Here is a 19,459-nt window from a genome sequence, read left to right on the forward strand (position 1 = left end):
TTTAAAGAACCAAAGATACAAAGCATCTAAATGTACACAAGAGAAAAATAACTTGGGCTGTATTAGTAAATAACCATTCTACATTAAAAAAAAAGTCTTGCCGTGAGAGGCCTGGTAACGCAGAAAAAACGCGAAATGAAAATGAAAGTCCCCGCGCCAGCTATCCCGAACGTTACCGATTTTGTCGGCGGCTGATGGAGCGTCATTAATTCTTTTTTTTTAACGTGTAGACTACATTTCATTCTAAAAGAACTTTTACTGAGCTGCAGTGGCGTAAATATGAAAAAAAAAATAATTGAAAATCTATGAAGTCACGGTGACGCACCGGCGCTACAGTTTCATTGCAAAATTGAAATAAATAAGCTTAGACCTTCATTTTTACTTCTAATAATAAGCGTATTACCGCGAAATTAACGAAAACGGAATTTTGAAGGAATACTTTATCTCTATACGCTAAGCTTTTACTTTCTATTTTGTTCCTTCAAAGTATCGAATGCCTTCTTCAATTCATTGACTGCTCGAATGTAACTTCTAAAACATTTTTTTTTTCGCAAATGTGCAATGCAATACTCAGTGCAGCAGCAAAAGCATGCTCGAAATCAGCGTAACAATTCGACGACCACTCAGGCAAAAGAAGAAAATTACCTTCTAAATATTGCGTTTCGCGCTGTAAGAGGAGGCACAGAAATTAAGGCAGAACCCGTCTCATAATGCGCGTTAATCCGATTAACCTGCCATAGTTTTTCAACGCACCAAAATCTCTCTAAGCTAGCTTACTGCGCCACAGTATCGTTGAGTAGCCGGAATGGCTTTGTCTTTCGCTTCTTTAGACTTTCAATGTTTCTTTTTTTAAAGGAATTCGCTACGTCAAATGGCTTTTTAGCGCGACAAATTCTGCTGCTAGTGGGTCCAAATCAGAAATTCAGTTTTCTGCACAGAACAACGGGGTGCTGATTGTCGGAACATTCAGTGAAAGAAATCTGTGCTAATGAACACTTATTTATAATTTTGTATTCCCAATCAACTATATTGATACGCAGCAAGCTCATTCGACGACTTAGCTTGACTTGTTTTGCTTAAGCACATCTTTGGGATTGGTATGCATTCGTGTAACGTCAAAATACGTGCCTTCTAAAACAGCCACCCTCGCAGGCAATCTGATCGAAAACCTGGTCGCCATTTTGTTTCTCTTTAATGTAAACGTTCGATTTTTTTTTTTTTCACAGAGCTAAAGTTGAAAATCGACCCTCTTAAAGTTCAAACCTTGGATGTGGTTTCCGCACGATCGATGTTTCCGACAGAAGTGCTCTTCCAAGTAAAGTCGAAGTCGTTTTTCGCTTGTAACTAATTATTACTGCAATTAGGAAGTCGTTCTTCAGTCGTTGCTGATTATCACTGCAATTAGGGAAAGCCAGCTACGAAGATATATCTTGAAAGCTGTGAATTCAAGCGGAAATTGGAAACACGGCACCTACAACTGCTTTTGGGGCCATGAATGATGTGCGACTGATCGCACAGATGTTATAGCGTACTTGTATATTGTTTTTAACTTGAAACGCAGTTTATTCCTTTCTTACACAGACGAGAGCTTCAGACATAAATTCAGGATAATGGTCTTACTTATTACTTTGCATCTGTAAGACCACAGTGCCCGGCTCATAAACTAAGAAGCAGTATGTATTCGTCATTACTTGAGTGATATATTTACTGACCGACGTTCCAGAAAGGCGAGGCATGCAATATTATCGCGGAAAAGTTAAACGGGACAAAACATACCCGAATGCAAAAAACAAATTTGATGAAATTTTATTGAAGATAGTTACGGGGGGTTGCAAGTCTAGTAAAGCGCACATATTGTTATGTCCCGCCTCGTTTAACCTTCCGATTTCGACTTTCTGATTTGAATTTCCCCGCACACGTTCGTTTACTCAAGTTTCATACGCATGTCTGGAAATGATTTTGAAACTTTGTTGTCTGTAGTTTCATGGCACCGAATGGCGGACGCTTCATAGTAAAGAACTTTAGTCTTTCAATGATGGCGCGCGTTTCCATTCCAGTTATGTGCAAATCCTGTCTAAATTTGGTATGTCACAAAATACTAGCTGAAACTGAAGCACCAAAAGTGTAAAGAAACTGAAAACGCCCGAGTTTTCGCATTTGCACGCACTACCGTAGTGCGTGCTAGTGGGACGATCTTGCTTGTTACTTGGTTCACTCTTGAAGGAAGGTTAAAACTGCTCCAAAAAACGAGGACACACTGCTCTCGTGTTGTTTTGTGTGTTCTTTCCGCTTATTCTCGTTTTTTAGAGCAGTAACTTCCTTTATATATCTGAGTGTGTGTATGTTTGTGTGCGCCTTGGCTTTAAGTTGACAACTTATATAGAGACATGAAAAGATTTTAACTCTGCATTCACTGAACCAATTTTAATTTCACTTTCTCACATATAGAAGAAAACGTTACTCTGTATCCAGCAGATAATTCATTTTTAAGCGCTATTTTTTTTTCAAACATTTTGACATGTACAATATTTTTATATGTATAAAACATCAAGCTTTCAAGTATAACTCAGAAAAAAAAATGATGTCCCAATAATTAAACCGCATCAATTCGGTCAACTAAAGCACAAAAGAATCATAAGCCGCTCTGTATTATACCACTAATTGTGAATAGAACTTAAGCAAAGCTCTCGTAAACAACGAGCGACTTCAATTGGGCTGTAAACTAATGTGTTTGTCGATTATGGACAATCTAAGTAGTACAGTTTGCAGTATCTTAATATCTATTTCCGGCAAGTAGTTGGGTTACAGAATTATGGCGTTGCGAACTTCACGCTACTTTTCTAATTCGGCAACATTTGAGACTATAAATTAGAACTGTGCATCCAACATTTGGTACAATTTTGTTTCCTCTGCTAAATGCAACCACTTTTATCGGATCAGTTCGGCAGCTGCTTTCTGAGCATTTCTGCGTTTCATCTGCATTTAAACAATTAAAATTTTAATTTGTCTCGAGCGGGAGTTTAGTATGCTTCAGCTTACGCTTATAAAGCGTTTAGAAGCGGTTGTAATGTAAACAGAAACTCTGTCTTGAATTGTCTCTTGTTCATGATTTTATTATCTTCATTTTATCTCCCTGCAGGGCCCTGTATACTACCTGGACGACGGTGGAACGAGTGTATCGCTAAGCGAAGCCATCATGTGGGCCAGGGTCAACCTCCTGTCGCCATTTAGGGCGTACAATCGAATCGTCCCTTTTTGACTCTCTGCACTGATATTGTTGTTTGAAAAAAATTAAACTAATGTTGTTACTTAGTATGCTACTCTCATGCTTAGTTTCGTAACGACGAACCACCTGTCTATAAGCATGTGGCACGTTTTTCCAACTCCGAGTGGCAGTGGCCTATAGGCGAGAATTCATATGATTCTGCTCTTTGCTCAGCTTGCAACGAAGTTTAATTTCGCTTAACGAGGTGTTGCTACAACGATAAAGTTCCAGTTTGTTTTGACAACACTGCATGTAGACCCTGACAAAGACCGTTGCAGAAGTTGAAAAGAGAACTCGGTTTTGATCACAGACACGGTTTTCAATGTTCTCAATGCAGACGGGCACCTCTAGCTGAAGGAGATGTACAGTGAAGCGTGTCTTCACTCCGGAACATTTGATTCGTTTGCGCACTCTGTTCGTAAGCAGGCGCATAATAGAGATTGTCATCCTCTTCTTTTGACTAGAGAACCTGTGGCTTCGGTAAAGTGTGTAAAGATGGTACATCGGCAAAGATCGGCAAAGTGTGTCTGTGATGTTGAAATTCATGTGCGGTAAGAAATCGACTCCTATGTCATCGACTAGACAGCTTAAAAATTTTATCGCGATCACCTTTAAAGTGCGGATTGTCACATTTACGTGGTGCTGCCTGAAACAAGGGTTACTAGCACTGATCTTGCGTTTTTCTTTTTTTTTTCGCTAGGTCTAAATATAAGATAAATCGGTGAATATTTTGCAACCCTTTGCATGGTAACTGAGGCGGCAATGTCGTTACACCTTCTCTAACAAGAGATCTGGCGCCGCGGTTCTCTCTTAAGTTGCTTCACTAAGTTTTGTTCTTCAGCGTAACCTAGAGTGTTGAAATATAACAACAATAACGTCAAAGTTTTCACTGTTGGTAGCATTGCTGTTACCTTTAAATGCAAATATGGGCTTATTTTTCAAGGGTGCCTTTGTGCTGGGTTTAATGTGAAACTTTCTGTGGTTTCCGTCCACAGCAGCGGCGGGAATCACTAGAGCACGTAGTTTCGGTCACCACTGAATGGTAGAGAGTCGGCGTGCTACAAGTACGTCGCGGTATGACGCAAGAACACGCCGTTGCGCGCTGTCGCCCACACCCCTGCAGCGTCGTTTCTGCCATCGCCCCAGTTGCATCACCTCGCCCATTGTCTTGTTCACGTAACAGTGCTAGTTCCCTCTTACGTTTTCTTTCAAACAGCGTGACTCTATGGGAGCTGCGTACCTTCAGTCAACGAAGCGGTGCAAAACCGTGTACTGCGGATCTCGCTGCTGGCAACGCGCTTCTCCCTCATTTCTATAAAGCAGGCTTTTTGTGTGTGTGTGGATCAGTGACGGTCGCTTTTTATTAAAACATTAAATAATCCATGCCCACCCATGCCGATTTACAGAAACCGTGAACCTCGCGTTTCTCACATTGAACAAACATTATTGAGATATATTTTCAGATTTTACACGTGTAGTATTCTCACCAGTGGGCCCTCTGGCCGCAAAAAAGGGCCAGTTTACTGTGTCAAAAGCAACAAAACAAATGCAGCTTGACCACGTCCAGCTGCACTATAACGACGTAGTGCGTATAGGCACTTACCAATGTTTTGTATTTGGTGTTCTTACGCTGGCCCTGCAATTTAGCATGGTATAAGTGAACTGTAAACAAGAAAAACAATGAGTACCCGTGGTTTTATGCATCCATTACTCGGCCCCTGAAGCGGCATGCGGAAAGAGCCTAGTTAAAATACTTGGCTTCAAGGTGAAGCGCCACTCGCCTTGTCGAGAACGTATGTAGCCCCGCAACGTTGCTAATTTGCACGCCATATGAAGCTCACCTGAGCCACCTGAGCTCACCTGAGCTCGAGAGCTGCTATGCAAATGCATGAGAACGCAGAAATAATTTTTCTTGGCAACCACTGCACCAATTCTGACGCTTGTTACATTTAAAGACAAAATTGAAGCGCTTGTACAATTCAATTTTCATTAATGCATTCAATTTTTTTTATTCTTAAAAAGTGCACAATTTTATAAAAGTCGAGTATCTGTCTTACAACTAACTCAGCAACGAAAAACTAAATCGCAATTCTGTAAACTGCAACTAATAATGCCCTCTAAAGCGGGTAAGGTTGTTGTATATTATACACTGCTCTGAATTATATCCCTAATTTGTGAGTGGAACTTTTGCAAAAACCTCCTAAGCATTTTACTAGTTACACATAAACTGGAAAGTCGTATATCAATTTGCCAGCTTGAGAGGATATATGCTGTTTCAGGGCTTACCTACTTTCGGCCGTCTTTGCCAAAAATTGCAGGTCCTAAATACAAATTATGATTTTTCGTTGCTAAAATGTACCTTTCTCCTCCAAATGCACTAAGTCTAATTCAAATCGGTCTAGTGATTGCCTCAAGGACGTAGCGAGGCCACTTGTAGTGCGAACTCAGATTTTCATCACGTCAGAACAGGCGTATTTGTGACCATACCGTTCGTCTACATTTGCACTTATTCGTTATTTCGTATTTCCCTTTGCGTTCTCAGGAACTCGATGGAGGATAAATCAAGGGATCTCTTAGGCATGTAAGGCCCTCTGGGCTGGACTTTTCCGCGATAAGGAAGCCTCGCCGCCTACGGGGTTATCTGACTGAGTTATGTCGGATGCTCGGTTGCCTTAGTCGGAACTTCGAATCCTCGTATGAAAACTCTTTTTTCTTTAATTTGACGATGATGAGCTCGAATTTCACCTCCTACAGCGCACTACATCTCCAAGCTTCGAGTGGCGCGTGACACCAGCAAAAGCTGCCGAGAGTGAGTGGGGCTGTACTAATCCAGCTACAACCAAATTAGGAAGACCCACTAAGCTTCAACAAAAGGCACTCCCTCACCAGAACAGGAATTGGTCTCCCTGGTGCAGTATTCGGCCTCTCCCTTCCAAATGACTCATTCCATCAACCAATGGCCCTCAGTCCTCAGCAGCTGCGGAGCACCTGACCAAGGAGGCGATCAGACCTGAAAAACAGCAGAGGGTGCTAAGAATATCTGGAACAGAAGAGGCCGCCAATGGAAACTGACCTTGACAACTTATAACACCTGAACTCTCTTGAGTGAAGCTAGCTTAGCAGAACTCTTTGAAGAACTATCCGACATTGTTTGGGATATCACTGGCCTTAGTGAGATTAAAAGAACTGGTGAGGTTTATACAGTGCTGACTAATGGCCATGTCCTCTGCTATAGCAGTCTCCCAGATAAGAAGCAACACGGGGTAGGATTCCTAATCAATAAGGACATAGCGGGCAACATTGACGAATTCTACAGCATTAATGAGAGGGTAGCAGTAGTAGTAATCAAACTTAACAAGAGGTATAGATTAAAGGTAGTACAAGCCTACGCTCCAACATCCAGTCGCGATGATGATGTAGTAGATCAGTTTTATGAAGATGTCGAATTAGCGATGAGAAACGTGCAAACTCAGTATACTGTAGTAATGGGTGGCTTCAATGCAAAAGTGGGGAAAAATCCTGCTGATGAACAAGCAATTGGCAACTACGGCGTCGATTCTAGGAACGCTAGAGGAGAGATGTTGGTAGAATTCGCAGAAATGAATAAGCTGCGAATAATGACCACCTTTTTCAGGAAGCGTAGCAACAGAAAGTAGACCTGGAAATGTCCTAATGATGAAACAAGAAATGAAATTAATTTCATACTTTCTGCCGATCCCAGCATAGTGCAGGATGTAGAAGTGTCAGGTACGGTAAAGTGCAGTGATCATAGGTTGGTGAGGGCTGGGATTCACCTAAATTTGTAGAGAAAAACAGTAAAATTGGTCAAGACGAAAGAGGTCAACCTATAAGGCAGTAAGGGTTATAGAGGCGGTAAGAGTAAAAGCAGACAAATCCATGCTGGTACTTGCAAACGAATATGCAGCCTTAGATGAGGATGACACAGAGGTAATGAATGGAACCGTAACTAGGCTGGCTTCAGGAGCAGCGCTTGAAGTGGGAGGCAACGTACCAAGGCAACCAATAGGCAAGCTCTCCCAAGCAACGAAGGACCTAATAAAGAAACGAAAAAGAATGAAACAGTCCAACTGAGGAGATCAGATGGAATTAGCGGAATTGTCAAAACTGATCAACAAGGCGAAAATAAGGGATATTCGAAACTATAACGTGGAAAAGACTGGAGAAGCCGTGAAAAAGGGACGCAGCCTGAAATCGGTGAGAAAGAAACTTGGCATAGGACAAACCAAGATGCATGCACTGAAAGCTAAGCAGGGTAATATCATCAGCAATCTCGGAGATATAGTAAAAGTAGCCGAAGAATTCTATACCGACTTGTACAGTACCCAGAGGAGCTACGATACATCCATTCGAAACAATAATGAACAGGTTGCAGAGACTGCTCCTATAACTAGCGATGAGGTCAGAAGGGCCTTGCAAGACATAAAACGGGGAAAAGCAGCAGGAGAAAAGGGAATAACAGCCGATTTAATCAAAGATGGAGGAGACATAATACTTGAAAAACTAGCGGCTCTCTATACGAAGTGTTTATCGACTTCAAGGGTCCCAGAAAACTGGAAGAATGCAAACATTATGCTAATCCACAAAAATGGAGACATTAAAGAATTGAAAAAATAGGCTCATTAGTTTACTCCCAGTATTTTATAAAATATTCAACAAGATAATTTGCAATAGAATAAGGGAAACACTTGCCTTTAGTCACCCAAGGGAACAGGCATGTTTCAGGAACGGATACTCTGCAATGGATCACATCCATATCATCAATCAGGTAATCGAGAAATCCGTAGAGTACAATCAGCCTCTCTATATGGTTTTTATAGATTACTAAAAGGCACTTGATTCAGTAGAGATGCCAGCAGTCATAGAGGCATTACGTAATCAATTACGTAACAGACCGCTTACGCAAATATATTGGAAAATATCTATTGAGATTACACAGCTACCTTAATTTTACACAAGAACAGTAGGAAGATACCTATAGAGAAAGGGGTCAGACAAGGAGACACAATCCCTCCAATGCTGTTCACTGCGTGCTTGGAAGGAGTATTCAAGCTATTAAACTGAGAAGGCTTAGGAGTAAGGATCGACGGCGAACATCTCAGAAACATTTGGTTTGCAGATGACATTGTTCTATTCAGCAACACTGCAGACGAGTTACAACAAATGATTGAGGCCCTCAACAGATGTAAGAGTGAGGTTGAAGATTAATATGGAGAAGACAAATATAATGATCAATAGCCGAACAAGGGAACAAGAGTTAGGGATTGCCAGTCAGCCTCTAGAGTCTGAGAAGGAGTATGTTTGCCTAGGTCAATTAATCGCAGGGAACCCTGATCATGAGAAGGAAATTCACAGAAGAATAAAAATGGGTTGGAGCGCATATGGCAGGCATTGTCAGCTCCTGACTGGAAGCTTATCATTATTATTGAAAAGGACGGTGTACAATCAGTGAATTTTACCGGTGCTGACATATGGGGCAGAAACTTGGAGACCAAAGCTTGAGAACAAGTTAAGGACCGCGCAAAGAGCGATGGAACGAAGAATCTAGGCGTAACGTTAAGAGACAAAGAGAGCGTTTTGGATCAGGGGGGTATAGCCGATATTCTAATTGACAATAAGAGAAAAAAATGGAGCTGGGCAGGTCATGTAATGCGCAGGTTCGATAACAGTTGGACCATTAGGGTTACAGAATGCGTACCAAGAGAAGGGAAGCGCAGTCGAGGACGGCAGAAAACTAGGTGGGGCGATGAAATCAGGTAATTCGCGGGCGCTAGTTGGAATCGGTTGGCGCAGAACAGGGGTAATTGGAGATCGCAGGGAGAGGCCTTCGTCCTGCAGTGGACATAAAATGGGCTGATGATGATGAGGAGGAAGAGGATGATGATTGTCTCATGAAATCATTTCTGCGGGTAGAATAGAGAGATCGCAGCTACCCCCGAGCTACAGCTTCTTGTTAACCTATCCTGTTAGTTGTACTACCATCCAAAACTCGCCCCTATTGTCGCCATGTTAGCGTTCACAAATGCCTTTTCATTTAGGACAGACACTGCCGCGGGCTGGTCTTGTCGTAGCGAAGCGGCTATACGACATACCCCACCTGTCACTTCACTTTCTTTGAAGGCCAAAGCGCTTCTCTCTGTTCTATAGCCTCGGCTGCAGCGGTACGACCGACTACTCGCGGTACAAAATAATTGAGGACCTCGGCCTCGATCGTCATCTACGCGGACGGTTATTGGGGGCACTGCTGCCGAATATACAAGACAAATGGATTGTGCGACCCCTTCTAACGGGGATGGGGGCGGAGGGGGGGGGGGGGGGGGGGCAGCCGAGTACACTCGTGCATTCATTTACGTTTTTGTCTCCGCTTTTTGTCTTCATATCTGTTATATTTTCTCTGCTCAGCAGCCAAACGAGCGCGAACCTGGCTTACGTCGCTGCCTTTAATAATTTCCCTTCTTTCTATATTTATAAGGCCAGTATTATTTATATTATCTCCAGACTAGTGTCTATAGGCGTCGTACAGAACGATGAAATTAATATCCGTAAGCACGATTGGTGAGGCGCCTTAGTGTTCTTACTAACAACTAACCCCCCCCCCCTCCACCCCCATCCCCTCAAAAAATGTACAGGCTACCAAATTGTATTCACTTTTGTTATGCATTGTTCGTTTCATACCAAAACAGCCTTGCAAATTTTTCATGAATGCTGTTTATTTCTTTTTGAAACGTTGCGATGCTGTTATTCACGAAGTACGTAGGGCGGCATTTTCTAAAAAGAAACAGGTATAAAAAGATAGCGAATCAGAAACAAGTACTTAAAGGTACATAATTTCTTCTAGCTTTTGAAACAAACATGTTTAACGTGAGGGGCCAAATCTCATTAGGCTATATGCGTAGGCCCCACTTATTTTATAAGCGCAGATCTTAAGCGCCAGTTCCTGCGGCGAGTGTCGGCGTCCTACGTCGTAACCAATCGAACTAACACAGTGAAAGATGAGAGGGAAGGCGGAGCGACAGCGGGAGATGAAAGACGGGGATAGCGAAGAGAACGCGAGGAGGAAAGCGCAAGAGGAGGATGCAGCGGGACCATGAGGCGGAAGGCGGACGACGGGCTTTGCGGGTACGATGGCTACGAGATGGAGCCAGAGTAGCGCGCGTCGTCTGTATGGAACAAAGCACTGTATGAGTGGAGTTTGTCTGTGGCGGCTGCTGTGAATCGCGCCTACGTGTCGTGATTGGCGAGGCAATGGCACCACACTTCGCTCCGTTTGCAACGTGCCGCACGAGACAGATTGTCAGCGCCAGCCAATATATCGGGAAATGAAAACACCTATACAGCTGCGCTCAAATTTCGCATTAGGGAGTATCGTAATTCATCGGCAATTTTTATTTTACTGGTGGCAAATTGGCATCTAAGTGGCAGTTACTCTTTATTACAGATTGTTTCCCCCTCGAGCATGCATGCTATATACGACTGAGGTGCGTAATCGGAATCGAAGATCAATTATGTAAGTAGGTGGAATTCAAACAACATTACCGTGGTCCAGGTGGTCCAGGTGGTCCATTACATAGGTCCAGGTAGGTGGGATTTGCATATTTTAAATATTGGTACATGATAGTAGGGACACCCTGTATACATCAACAAACAAGAATAAAAAGTGCACTTACTATAAAATTTCGATTTGCATTAAAAACGTCAAATAAATAACCTAAATAATAATAATAATAATAATAATAATAATAATAATAATAATAATAATAATAATAATAATAATAATAATAATAATAATAATAATAATAATAATAATAATAATAATAATAATAATAATAATAATATACTTTCTTTAACAGTCAGCATTCATATTACACCAGCACTCATTTCTCGTGGCTCTCGGCCGATGTCTCTTTGTGGTCTGTGGGTATGAGCCAATGTCTGGAATCATCATTGTCATCCCTAGCGTAAAGCATTTCAGACAGTAGCAAACGAATAAAAGAAGAAGAAGAAGAAGAACGCGCAGCTCAAGGTGCGAGGCACGGCACGCAGCAGCACCCGAGGACGTTCCTAATTGACGGCTAATGTCCAAGTTCTACGTTTGGCTTCTACAACTATCACGGCAGCACACACGCGGCGTTATCACTGTGAGGTAAGCTATCGAACACTTCTGTTTCATATGTTGCGGATTCTCGCAGGTCGGCAAGAAAGAATTAGCGCGAATCTTCGTCAACGTCAACGTCTTTTGACCTCAGTGGCACTCGACAGTGCTATAGAATGCAGACTCTCCGGTGTGTCTTGAATAAACTGTACGATAGGGCATTTGCAAAAGCAACGGTCTAGGAGCCTGGCCTCAATACTCATCAACCCAGAAAGCCATTGTAGCTCTTCTACAGTACCTAAGGGCCACAGACTTGAGTGCCCGACTTTAGATATCCTGCACCTGGCTCAGGGCATGCGAAAGTGCGATCAAGACTCCCGTCTCCTTTCTTTCTCTTTCTCTTCTACTCCGCCAATTCCCCTCCCCACGTGGAGGGTAGCAAACTGGACAAGGTCTAGTTAACTTCCCTGCCTTTCCTTGCTCCCTTCTCTCTATATATATATGATGCAGAACAAGCCGAAAGATGGCTTGCACAGACAACCAAAACAGGTTTCACACGCCCTCCCAGAGTATGTCGGAAAGGAAAAGTTTGACAAGTTTATCTGAAAGGATCATGTTTACCGTGTGAGCGTCCTTCGTTATAACGACTTTTAATTGTCCATCTTGCTAAGAAACAAACCCAGCCGCCTAAATTGCTACACAGGCCCCAAGGTCAACCACATCTTTTCACCGTGATTTGCTTCAGCAAGGAAACCTTCTCGGTTGCTGTTTTTTTTTCTTCTTGAGTACGTCCGTACTCGCGCTGTTTACCTTATCGATCATTTCATATCATTAAATTTTTATCATAGCCGAGGCATTACAGAGAGGAGTAGGTGGTATGAAAACAAAACGAAAGATAGCAGTACAGGAGGGTTACAATAAATTGAATATAATGGGCCCCCAGAAATCTCTATAGGGCTTTCTTTCGAGACGTGAACTCCCTCGAGTAGTCGAGCATCAGGCCGGCAAACATTTCTAACTATTAGAAAAACTGGTGGGTTTCCGGCGGCATCGGGATTTGAATCCAGTACCTCCCACGTACGAGGTGAATGCTGTACCACTTAGCGACCACTGCGGTTATTAAAAGGCCAGTGGCGTAGCATGAAAAACCAGTGGTTCAACGTGGTCTGTAAGTGGCACAAGTTATTCAGCCTCGCTGCCAGCGGTCCTAAGCATTGTTGCGCCTTGCCAAGTTATGAGAGTACGAGGGTCAGCGTTATCTTAGGGTCAGCGTTGAACTAGCTGTTTGTCCTGCGTATAAAATTGAGATTCGCAGCACTTGTGTTATTGAGTCTATAGAATGCCGGGCACTTATACTATTTAGGTCGTCTGAACTGGAATGCTTGGTTTCATACTTGACCTCTGAGCATTCTATTTCTCTGACAGTGGAACCTCGCCTTCCTTCTACTTCTCCTACCTTCGGCCTCCATTCCCTTTCTCTCTCCATATACAGAAATCTAAATTTGCGCGAAGCAGAAACCAACGAAGACCCCTACGTCACTTATAACAGCATTGATGTTTTAAGAACTGCGATACATTATTTTTTTTGTTTGGTGGAATTATTATGGTACTAGGTTAGGTTAATTTAGGTAGTGTTATGTATAGTGTAATGTTACGCAATTTTCTGGACATTCAAAATTTTCGTCAATTTTGTGGAATATTTGCATGGATTCTGCGATTATACTATGGTTAAAACTGGACCCTTTTTTTTAGAAAATAAGATATTGCGTGCAAGTTTGTTCAGTTGTCTTGCAATGAGAGTATTTCTGAAGTTTTACACCTTTTTTCAATAGAGAACATGGCATCTTCCCCAAGCTAAAGCATCCTCTTACAAACGCAGCTGCATCGGCGTAAGCATTCCTCGACAAAAAAAAAATGACTACTTGGGTTGATATGCAGTTTCACAAGGATCTTACACCGCTGTAGAAGCTTCGAGATGTTTGTTCTGATTGCCAAGCGCCAGATGCTTGCTCGGATGACAGTTTGATCGTCGTTTCTTGCGCGTTTATCTACTGGTTTGCTAGCTTCTTTGGTAAAACCACACACACGAATAACCTTTATACCATCGAGAATTCGCAGATGTACGCCAATCCAAGCAACTCGTACATCAAATGCAGTGAAGTTTAGAAGAACTTGTTGTGGGCGAGTTGGTACAAATTAGCGAACATTGTTTAACTGCGCGAATAAACGGACCACAGAGAGTTGCAAGTCTGCGCCCGTCCTTGTCCCATGCTGTCTCTGTGGTCCGTTTATTCGCGCAGTTAAACAATGTTCGCCAAAGGCAGTGAAGCTGCATGAGAAAGTTCTCAAACTTTTCGGAAGTCCCAGTGGTCTCTTTACACTCTCCGATATCTACCCAAGACTTCGCTAGCGCTTCACTTTATTTTCAAGCCTTTTCAAATTCCTCACAATATCCGAGCCTTCTGCCTTCTCCGTTATGTACAATGCATCGTAGAAGCACATCAAGCTGGGGCGAGTAAGTAGGGCGAGCTAGGCGAGGTACAGTGCATACTACGACGGCCTGGTAGTGCTGCATGCGTTCCCGACTTCCTTACACCGACGTCACACGGGCACTTTCGATCGCGATCGAGCCCGATCCGGATCGAAATCCTTGACCTTGATTGGCTCCCTCCCACAGCTTGCGCAAATGAGACAATCGCGACTGAGAAATTCAATCCCGATCGAGCTCGATCGCGAATGAAAGTGCGCCGTGTGGCACCCATGCAATAGGTGCGCGTCCTCACGCTCTGATCGCATACGGCTGCTTCGAGGCAGGCTACACGTTGCTGGCAGTTTGACGGACATTCGATACCGACCACGCCTCCGCACGACACTTTCGGCCTTTCATCACGGAGGTCGCGCCGCATGAAAAGCGTTACAACGCGCTCTTGACAGCTTCGCTGTAATAGCTGACGCACATGTGTCCCACGCTCACGCAGGTGCAACACCCTTCCCAGATTCACGTGTCCGGGAACTTCAGTGGCGGCCGAGAAGCAGAACCATGATAGAGCACATCGCGAGTCCGGAGGACCTCTCGTTGACGGACCTGGTGCGGCACAGACTGCCCGACCGCTTCATGACCATCGGCTTCTACGTGCGCGCCTTCGCCATGTACTTCATCCCGGTCTGCCTGACGCCGCTGCTGTGGCAACGCTCGGCCGACAGCCACTGCGCTTTCATCGTCCTCTACGTAGTCTTGCTCTGGCTATTCCAGGTACACGCCTATAGCATCGCATCTGCCGAATCGAAGGTTACGGCACGCGTACCGTTTTCACAGTAGCCCATTTGCTGGAACTGCGAAAAACGACTCGCTGTACTGCAGTGTAAATGACCATCAGGGGACCATATATTAACAAACATTTCTCCCGGTCTCGCGATTGTTAAACAGAAACGCAAGTGACTTGGCGTTACCTCATTAGAGGCAAAAAGGATACCCTGCAAACTGATATTGTCGGTATGCGGATACCCTGCAAACTACAAACTTTAATGGGTTAAACACTAGTGCTTGTTGGTGCATCTTTGAGGCACGAAAAACAGTGCTGTCGTGTCGTGTATGCCTGACTCCCTGTTTACGTGTGCGCGCTAATTTTTATGCATCTATGGAATTTCGTGCCGATGGCTTGACCGGCAGGTTACGAGTGTGTACTTTTATTTATTTCGTTCATGATCCTCACCACTGATCATGACTCCTGCTTAGACCCACTAAGCTACCCTTGTAATTAAATTTCATATTCTTTCTCTCTTGCGTAAGAGCGTTGTCACTATAGCCAGCGTTTGAGTATCAGTAAGTCATGATAGCGATCGCCATGTTAACGATGCATCCGACTCTGCAATGACTAAGTGTGGAAAGCAGTTACGTGCCTGAAGTTTTGTGAATACGAGTCCAAAGCCATAGGGATCACGTGCTTGTCACACAGGAAGGTATCCTTCGCGGTAGTAAATGTACACCCGCGAGCTAAAGTCCGGAGACTAATGGCGGCACCAAATTTTGTTCCGCATAAAATTGTGAATTACGCGTGCGATGGAAAAATATTTTATTTGCTTTCCTGTGTGAATTTCTGGGATTTCATTCGTTCGCGTGCAACGGCGCTGTCTCAACGACATGTAACAAAAGTAATCGGAGCCAATCTTCATTGCCCGCCGTTTTCCTTAATATGTTCGCTATAGCATGTTCACCATGACGATTGGTCAGCGCCTGGTGCGAGAAGTCTGCAATCTAGCTGCAGTAGCAAGTCAGATAGTCGGGTTGTGCTAGCATAAGAGGTACTACTGAGGGCGCTGCAAATCGATGTGCGGGTAGCACACCGGACAGTATATAAGGCAAGAAAAACTTCTATACAAGCCGAACTTCGGAAAGTTGTTCGGCCCTAGAGCATCATAAACTTGCTTCTTCTAATTATTTTTTTTCCGCTTCTTTTGCCACAGTCCATCCCACCAGCCATCGTGTCGTTCCTCCCGATAATTCTGGCCCCAGCGTTTCTCAATTACTCAACTTCCGAGCTTCTGGAGTATTACACCTCCGAAACGATGCTGCTGTATGTCGGGTACGTACCGCTTGTCTTCTGTGAATTGGATCACATTTACTTCGTTCAGCACCCTCAGCCGCGTTCCTATCATATACGCTGATTCAGTCTATATGAGTGCACTCTTGTAGCCTCTTCTCCAGTGGTGTAGCTAGGTCGTCTGGCACCCAGGGACCATAAGTCTTCTGTCACACCCCCCCCCCCCCTGGGTGTAGTCGAGGAAGGCGCGGATATCGACAATTTCCGGGTGTCTTCAGACATATATGACACCCCCCCCCCCCTCCTACTGGCCCCTTGCACCCGGGGCCCACGCCCCCCCCCCCCCCCTTGCTACGCCACTGCTCTTCTCCGTGGAAGTTTTGTAATGCTGATATTGAAAGGACTGGCGTCTACAAGAGCTCAACACGCAGACTATGTTCGCTTGCCGCTTTGTGTTTTGCCCCACAAGATCACACATGTGTAATTGAAAAAGTTGGCAGACGTGATTAGGGTAATTGCTGTCCAAAAACATGCTGCAGTATATGATTTACGCAACTTACTAAAACCAACTCCTTAATTTTGTTTTCTTAGTAAATAAGAATATTCAGCTTTAAATAATTCAGCAAGAAATACGTGGCGTTGATATCGATACGTTATGTTCAAGTTGGTTCCCTTTTACAGTAAGTTGAGTTGTATCAACAAGAAAATAATTATTTGAGCGCCTTTCACAAGACTTGTAATAACAAAGTTAAAAATAACCAGAGTATAATAAAAGTTTCATCTGCAAGTTTCCGTGCATCACGTGCGCAATGTTTATGGGCTCGTATCGGGTTCTTCCTGGTTTTTTTTTTTTCCTAACTGAAATTATTGCAAAGATGAGAGGTCTCAGTCTACAGGGGGAAAGGCGATTAACTATTCCTAGTTCCGCCATTTATTCAAAGGGCGTTTTGTAAGCAGGTTTACACACACACACAGGCAATTAATACCGGCCCCTCTCCTTTCAGGTACGCCCTCATCGTGCACGGAGTCGAAGCGACGAACCTGCACAAACGAGTCATCCTGACGTCGCTGCTGGTGTTCGGCGGCAAGTCGGGCTTCATCATCGGCGGCTTCGTCATCACCACCATACTGGTTTCGATGTGGACCAACGCCGTGCGCACCGCGGCCATCGTGCTGCCCATCGCCATGGAGGCGCTGCAGCACATCCAGGACAACCGGCTGTTCCACCTGCTCGAGCTGCGCACGCGCTACGTGCGCCGCACTGCGGGCATCGGCACGCCCATCATGGAGGCCCGCTACCTCATCGAAGGCGGCGTCGTCATGCCGGACGTGATACGCATCCTGAGCGAGTTCTTCACCGTCAAGAAGGGCCTGCTCATCGGCATATCGTACTCTGCCGTGCTGGGAAGCATGGGCTCCGTGGTCGGCTGCGGCGGCAACCTGTTCGTCAAGGCCTTCCTGGAGCAGATGTACAACTACCGCCGCATCACCATCTACCAGTGGGTTCAGTGCCACCTGCCCCTGACGGTGCTCTGCTCGTTCCTGCTGTGGTTCGTGCTGTCCGTGTGCTACGCGAGCGACGTGGTGTCCAGTGACCACATCTCCAAGCGGGCCTTCGAGGACATCATCTACCGGCACTTTGCCGAGCTGGGAGCAGTCAGCTTCACCGAGATGGCGACCATCATCACCTTCCTTTGCATGGCCGCGGCCATCGTCGGCTCGCACCACTACGCCGAAGCGCTGAATATCGAGGCCGCGGAGTCCACCTTTAACGAGACGGCGTGCATCTTCTTCTTGGCTTTTGTCCTGCACGCGGTGCCCAGTCTCTACCACTATGGGCGTGGCCGGTCGCGACGTCGCTTCCACGGCGAGACGGCGCAACACGCCGTCATGAAGATCTCGTGGGCCTTCGTCATCACCATGGGCGCCGGTGTGTGTGTGGCCAAGCTCACCGCGCACTACAACCTGCAGCAGTCCTTCGACTGGCTGCTGCCGCACCACGCGATCACGTCGGCCTTCCACCTGCAGCTGCTGGTCGCGTTCGTCGCCCTGCTGCTGGCGGAGATCAACAACTCGCTGAACAACATCGTGATCTTCGCGCCGCTCATCTGCCACATTTCGGACGCGCTCAAGGTGCACCCGCTGTACCTGCTCATGCCGTTCACCTTCAGCTGCTACTTCGGCTTCATGGCGTCCACTGCGACGCCCGTGAGCGAGTACGTCACCGACTACGGAGACCTGCTCGAGAACGAGTTCGTCCTGCCAGGCATCGCCATGAAGGTCGGCTGCGCGCTGATCGTGCTGCTGGCGTACAACACGTGGTGCTGGGACTACCTCTATCTCAAGGAGGCCATCGGGCCGCTTACCAAGCGGAACCAGACGGCGCCGGAAGTCTAGGTCCGACGCGCGTGGGCTCTCAACACATAGGCTCGTCTTTGTTTCCAGCTTCCTCCGTGTTTTCGCGATAACGGTCGTTTTTTCGTATTATTTCTATGTTCGGGACTGATTATCCACTGTAAATAGCATACGCTGCGTTTATTTTCTTTCTTTCTCGGTGTTCATGTGAGTTGCCACGTGTGTCTGCTGCTGCGCGTTTCACGCGCCGGCTCCTTGTGTGTTTCTTTCGTGCGCGAAGCTCCTGCATCCGCAGGAGTACTGCCTGCAGCATTTTATATATATATATATATATATATATATATATATATATATATATATATATATATATATATATTTAGGACTCGCGTGACGTTCAGCTCGCCCTTCGTTTGCTCAGGTGCGCGACTTCGGCACAGCACTCCTGTATGTACGAGGAATGTGTTATCAGTACACTGACAAGAACAAAGACGTAAAGGCTCACCCTGTCTGTGGTCTTTTCCCTTTCGTATTCGTCTTTAATGATCTTACAACACTGCACTGATGGTGTATGCACGGCGAGAAGTGTTCACCGATTGTGCCTGCAGCACCTGAGCAAGTTGCTACACCAGACACACCTGGCAGCAGTGCAGGCTACCGTTACACGTTCTCAAAGACCTCACCGTTGGGGATGTACGGAAGGTCAACTTGTACATTTTACAATTAGAGCGCTATAGATGGAACAACACGGCATCAAATGAACATGGACACGTGCAAGTCGCGCAACTCTAGGAACCAATAGGCTGTTATATGCGTTTTGAAAAGAACAGACTGTGCCCACTGGCGGTTTGTGTACATTAAATTCAGACGGAGTATATATTGATGACCTGTGAGCATACGATGGGGGCATGCATAGCTCGCTTGTTGCCGGAGCAGCCTTCGTGGCACGAGTCGTGTGTAGGTGAAAACACAATTCCGAACTGTGTTGCGGCGCGATACATCTGTTTTGCGGGCGAGAAAATACGGATATGTGTTTGAGCAGAAGCATGTGTTCTTTGAAACGTGTAGCTCCACGTTTTGCATTTCCAGACTACTCGACAAAATGCAGTGTTACTTATTTTCACTTGAGAGAATGAGCTTTAATTGCTAGCCGAAGGTTGAACAGTGTGCACCCTATAATATTACTATCGC

At 45.1% G+C, this 19,459-nt stretch overlaps 2 protein-coding genes across 3 annotated transcripts in view; both read left to right on the forward strand.

The window, feature by feature from the left end:
• Positions 1 to 3,315, forward strand: part of LOC142579177 (WD repeat-containing protein 17-like) — a 62,055-nt gene extending 58,740 nt beyond the window's left edge. For both annotated transcript variants that reach the window (XM_075689141.1, XM_075689143.1), the window contains one exon: positions 3,140 to 3,315. In XM_075689141.1, the coding sequence (XP_075545256.1) occupies positions 3,140 to 3,259 (120 nt within the window). In that variant the 3' untranslated portion in view covers positions 3,260 to 3,315. The remainder of the gene's footprint in view (positions 1 to 3,139) is intronic.
• An 11,051-nt stretch (positions 3,316 to 14,366) lies between these two features.
• LOC142577761 (Na(+)/dicarboxylate cotransporter 3-like) lies at positions 14,367 to 18,550 on the forward strand. The gene is made up of 3 exons (XM_075687215.1): positions 14,367 to 14,628; positions 15,840 to 15,958; positions 16,921 to 18,550. Exons 1-3 carry the CDS (start codon positions 14,416 to 14,418, stop codon positions 18,311 to 18,313), a joined length of 1,725 nt encoding a protein of 574 aa, XP_075543330.1. The 5' UTR covers positions 14,367 to 14,415; the 3' UTR covers positions 18,314 to 18,550.
• The last annotated feature ends 909 nt before the right edge of the window (positions 18,551 to 19,459 follow it).

Source organism: Dermacentor variabilis, chromosome 4 (assembly GCF_050947875.1).
Source record: "Dermacentor variabilis isolate Ectoservices chromosome 4, ASM5094787v1, whole genome shotgun sequence".
NCBI classification, from domain to species: domain Eukaryota; kingdom Metazoa; phylum Arthropoda; class Arachnida; order Ixodida; family Ixodidae; genus Dermacentor; species Dermacentor variabilis.

Excerpts from the sequence above, each read along its gene's own strand:
- LOC142577761 (XM_075687215.1), top strand. The coding sequence starts at position 14,416 with ATGATAGAGCACATCGCGAGTCCGGAGGACCTCTCGTTGACGGACCTG. Across the intron at positions 14,629-15,839 it reads TCTTGCTCTGGCTATTCCAG|TCCATCCCACCAGCCATCGT; the intron begins GTACACGCCTAT and ends CTTTTGCCACAG. Across the intron at positions 15,959-16,920 it reads ACGATGCTGCTGTATGTCGG|GTACGCCCTCATCGTGCACG; the intron begins GTACGTACCGCT and ends CTCTCCTTTCAG.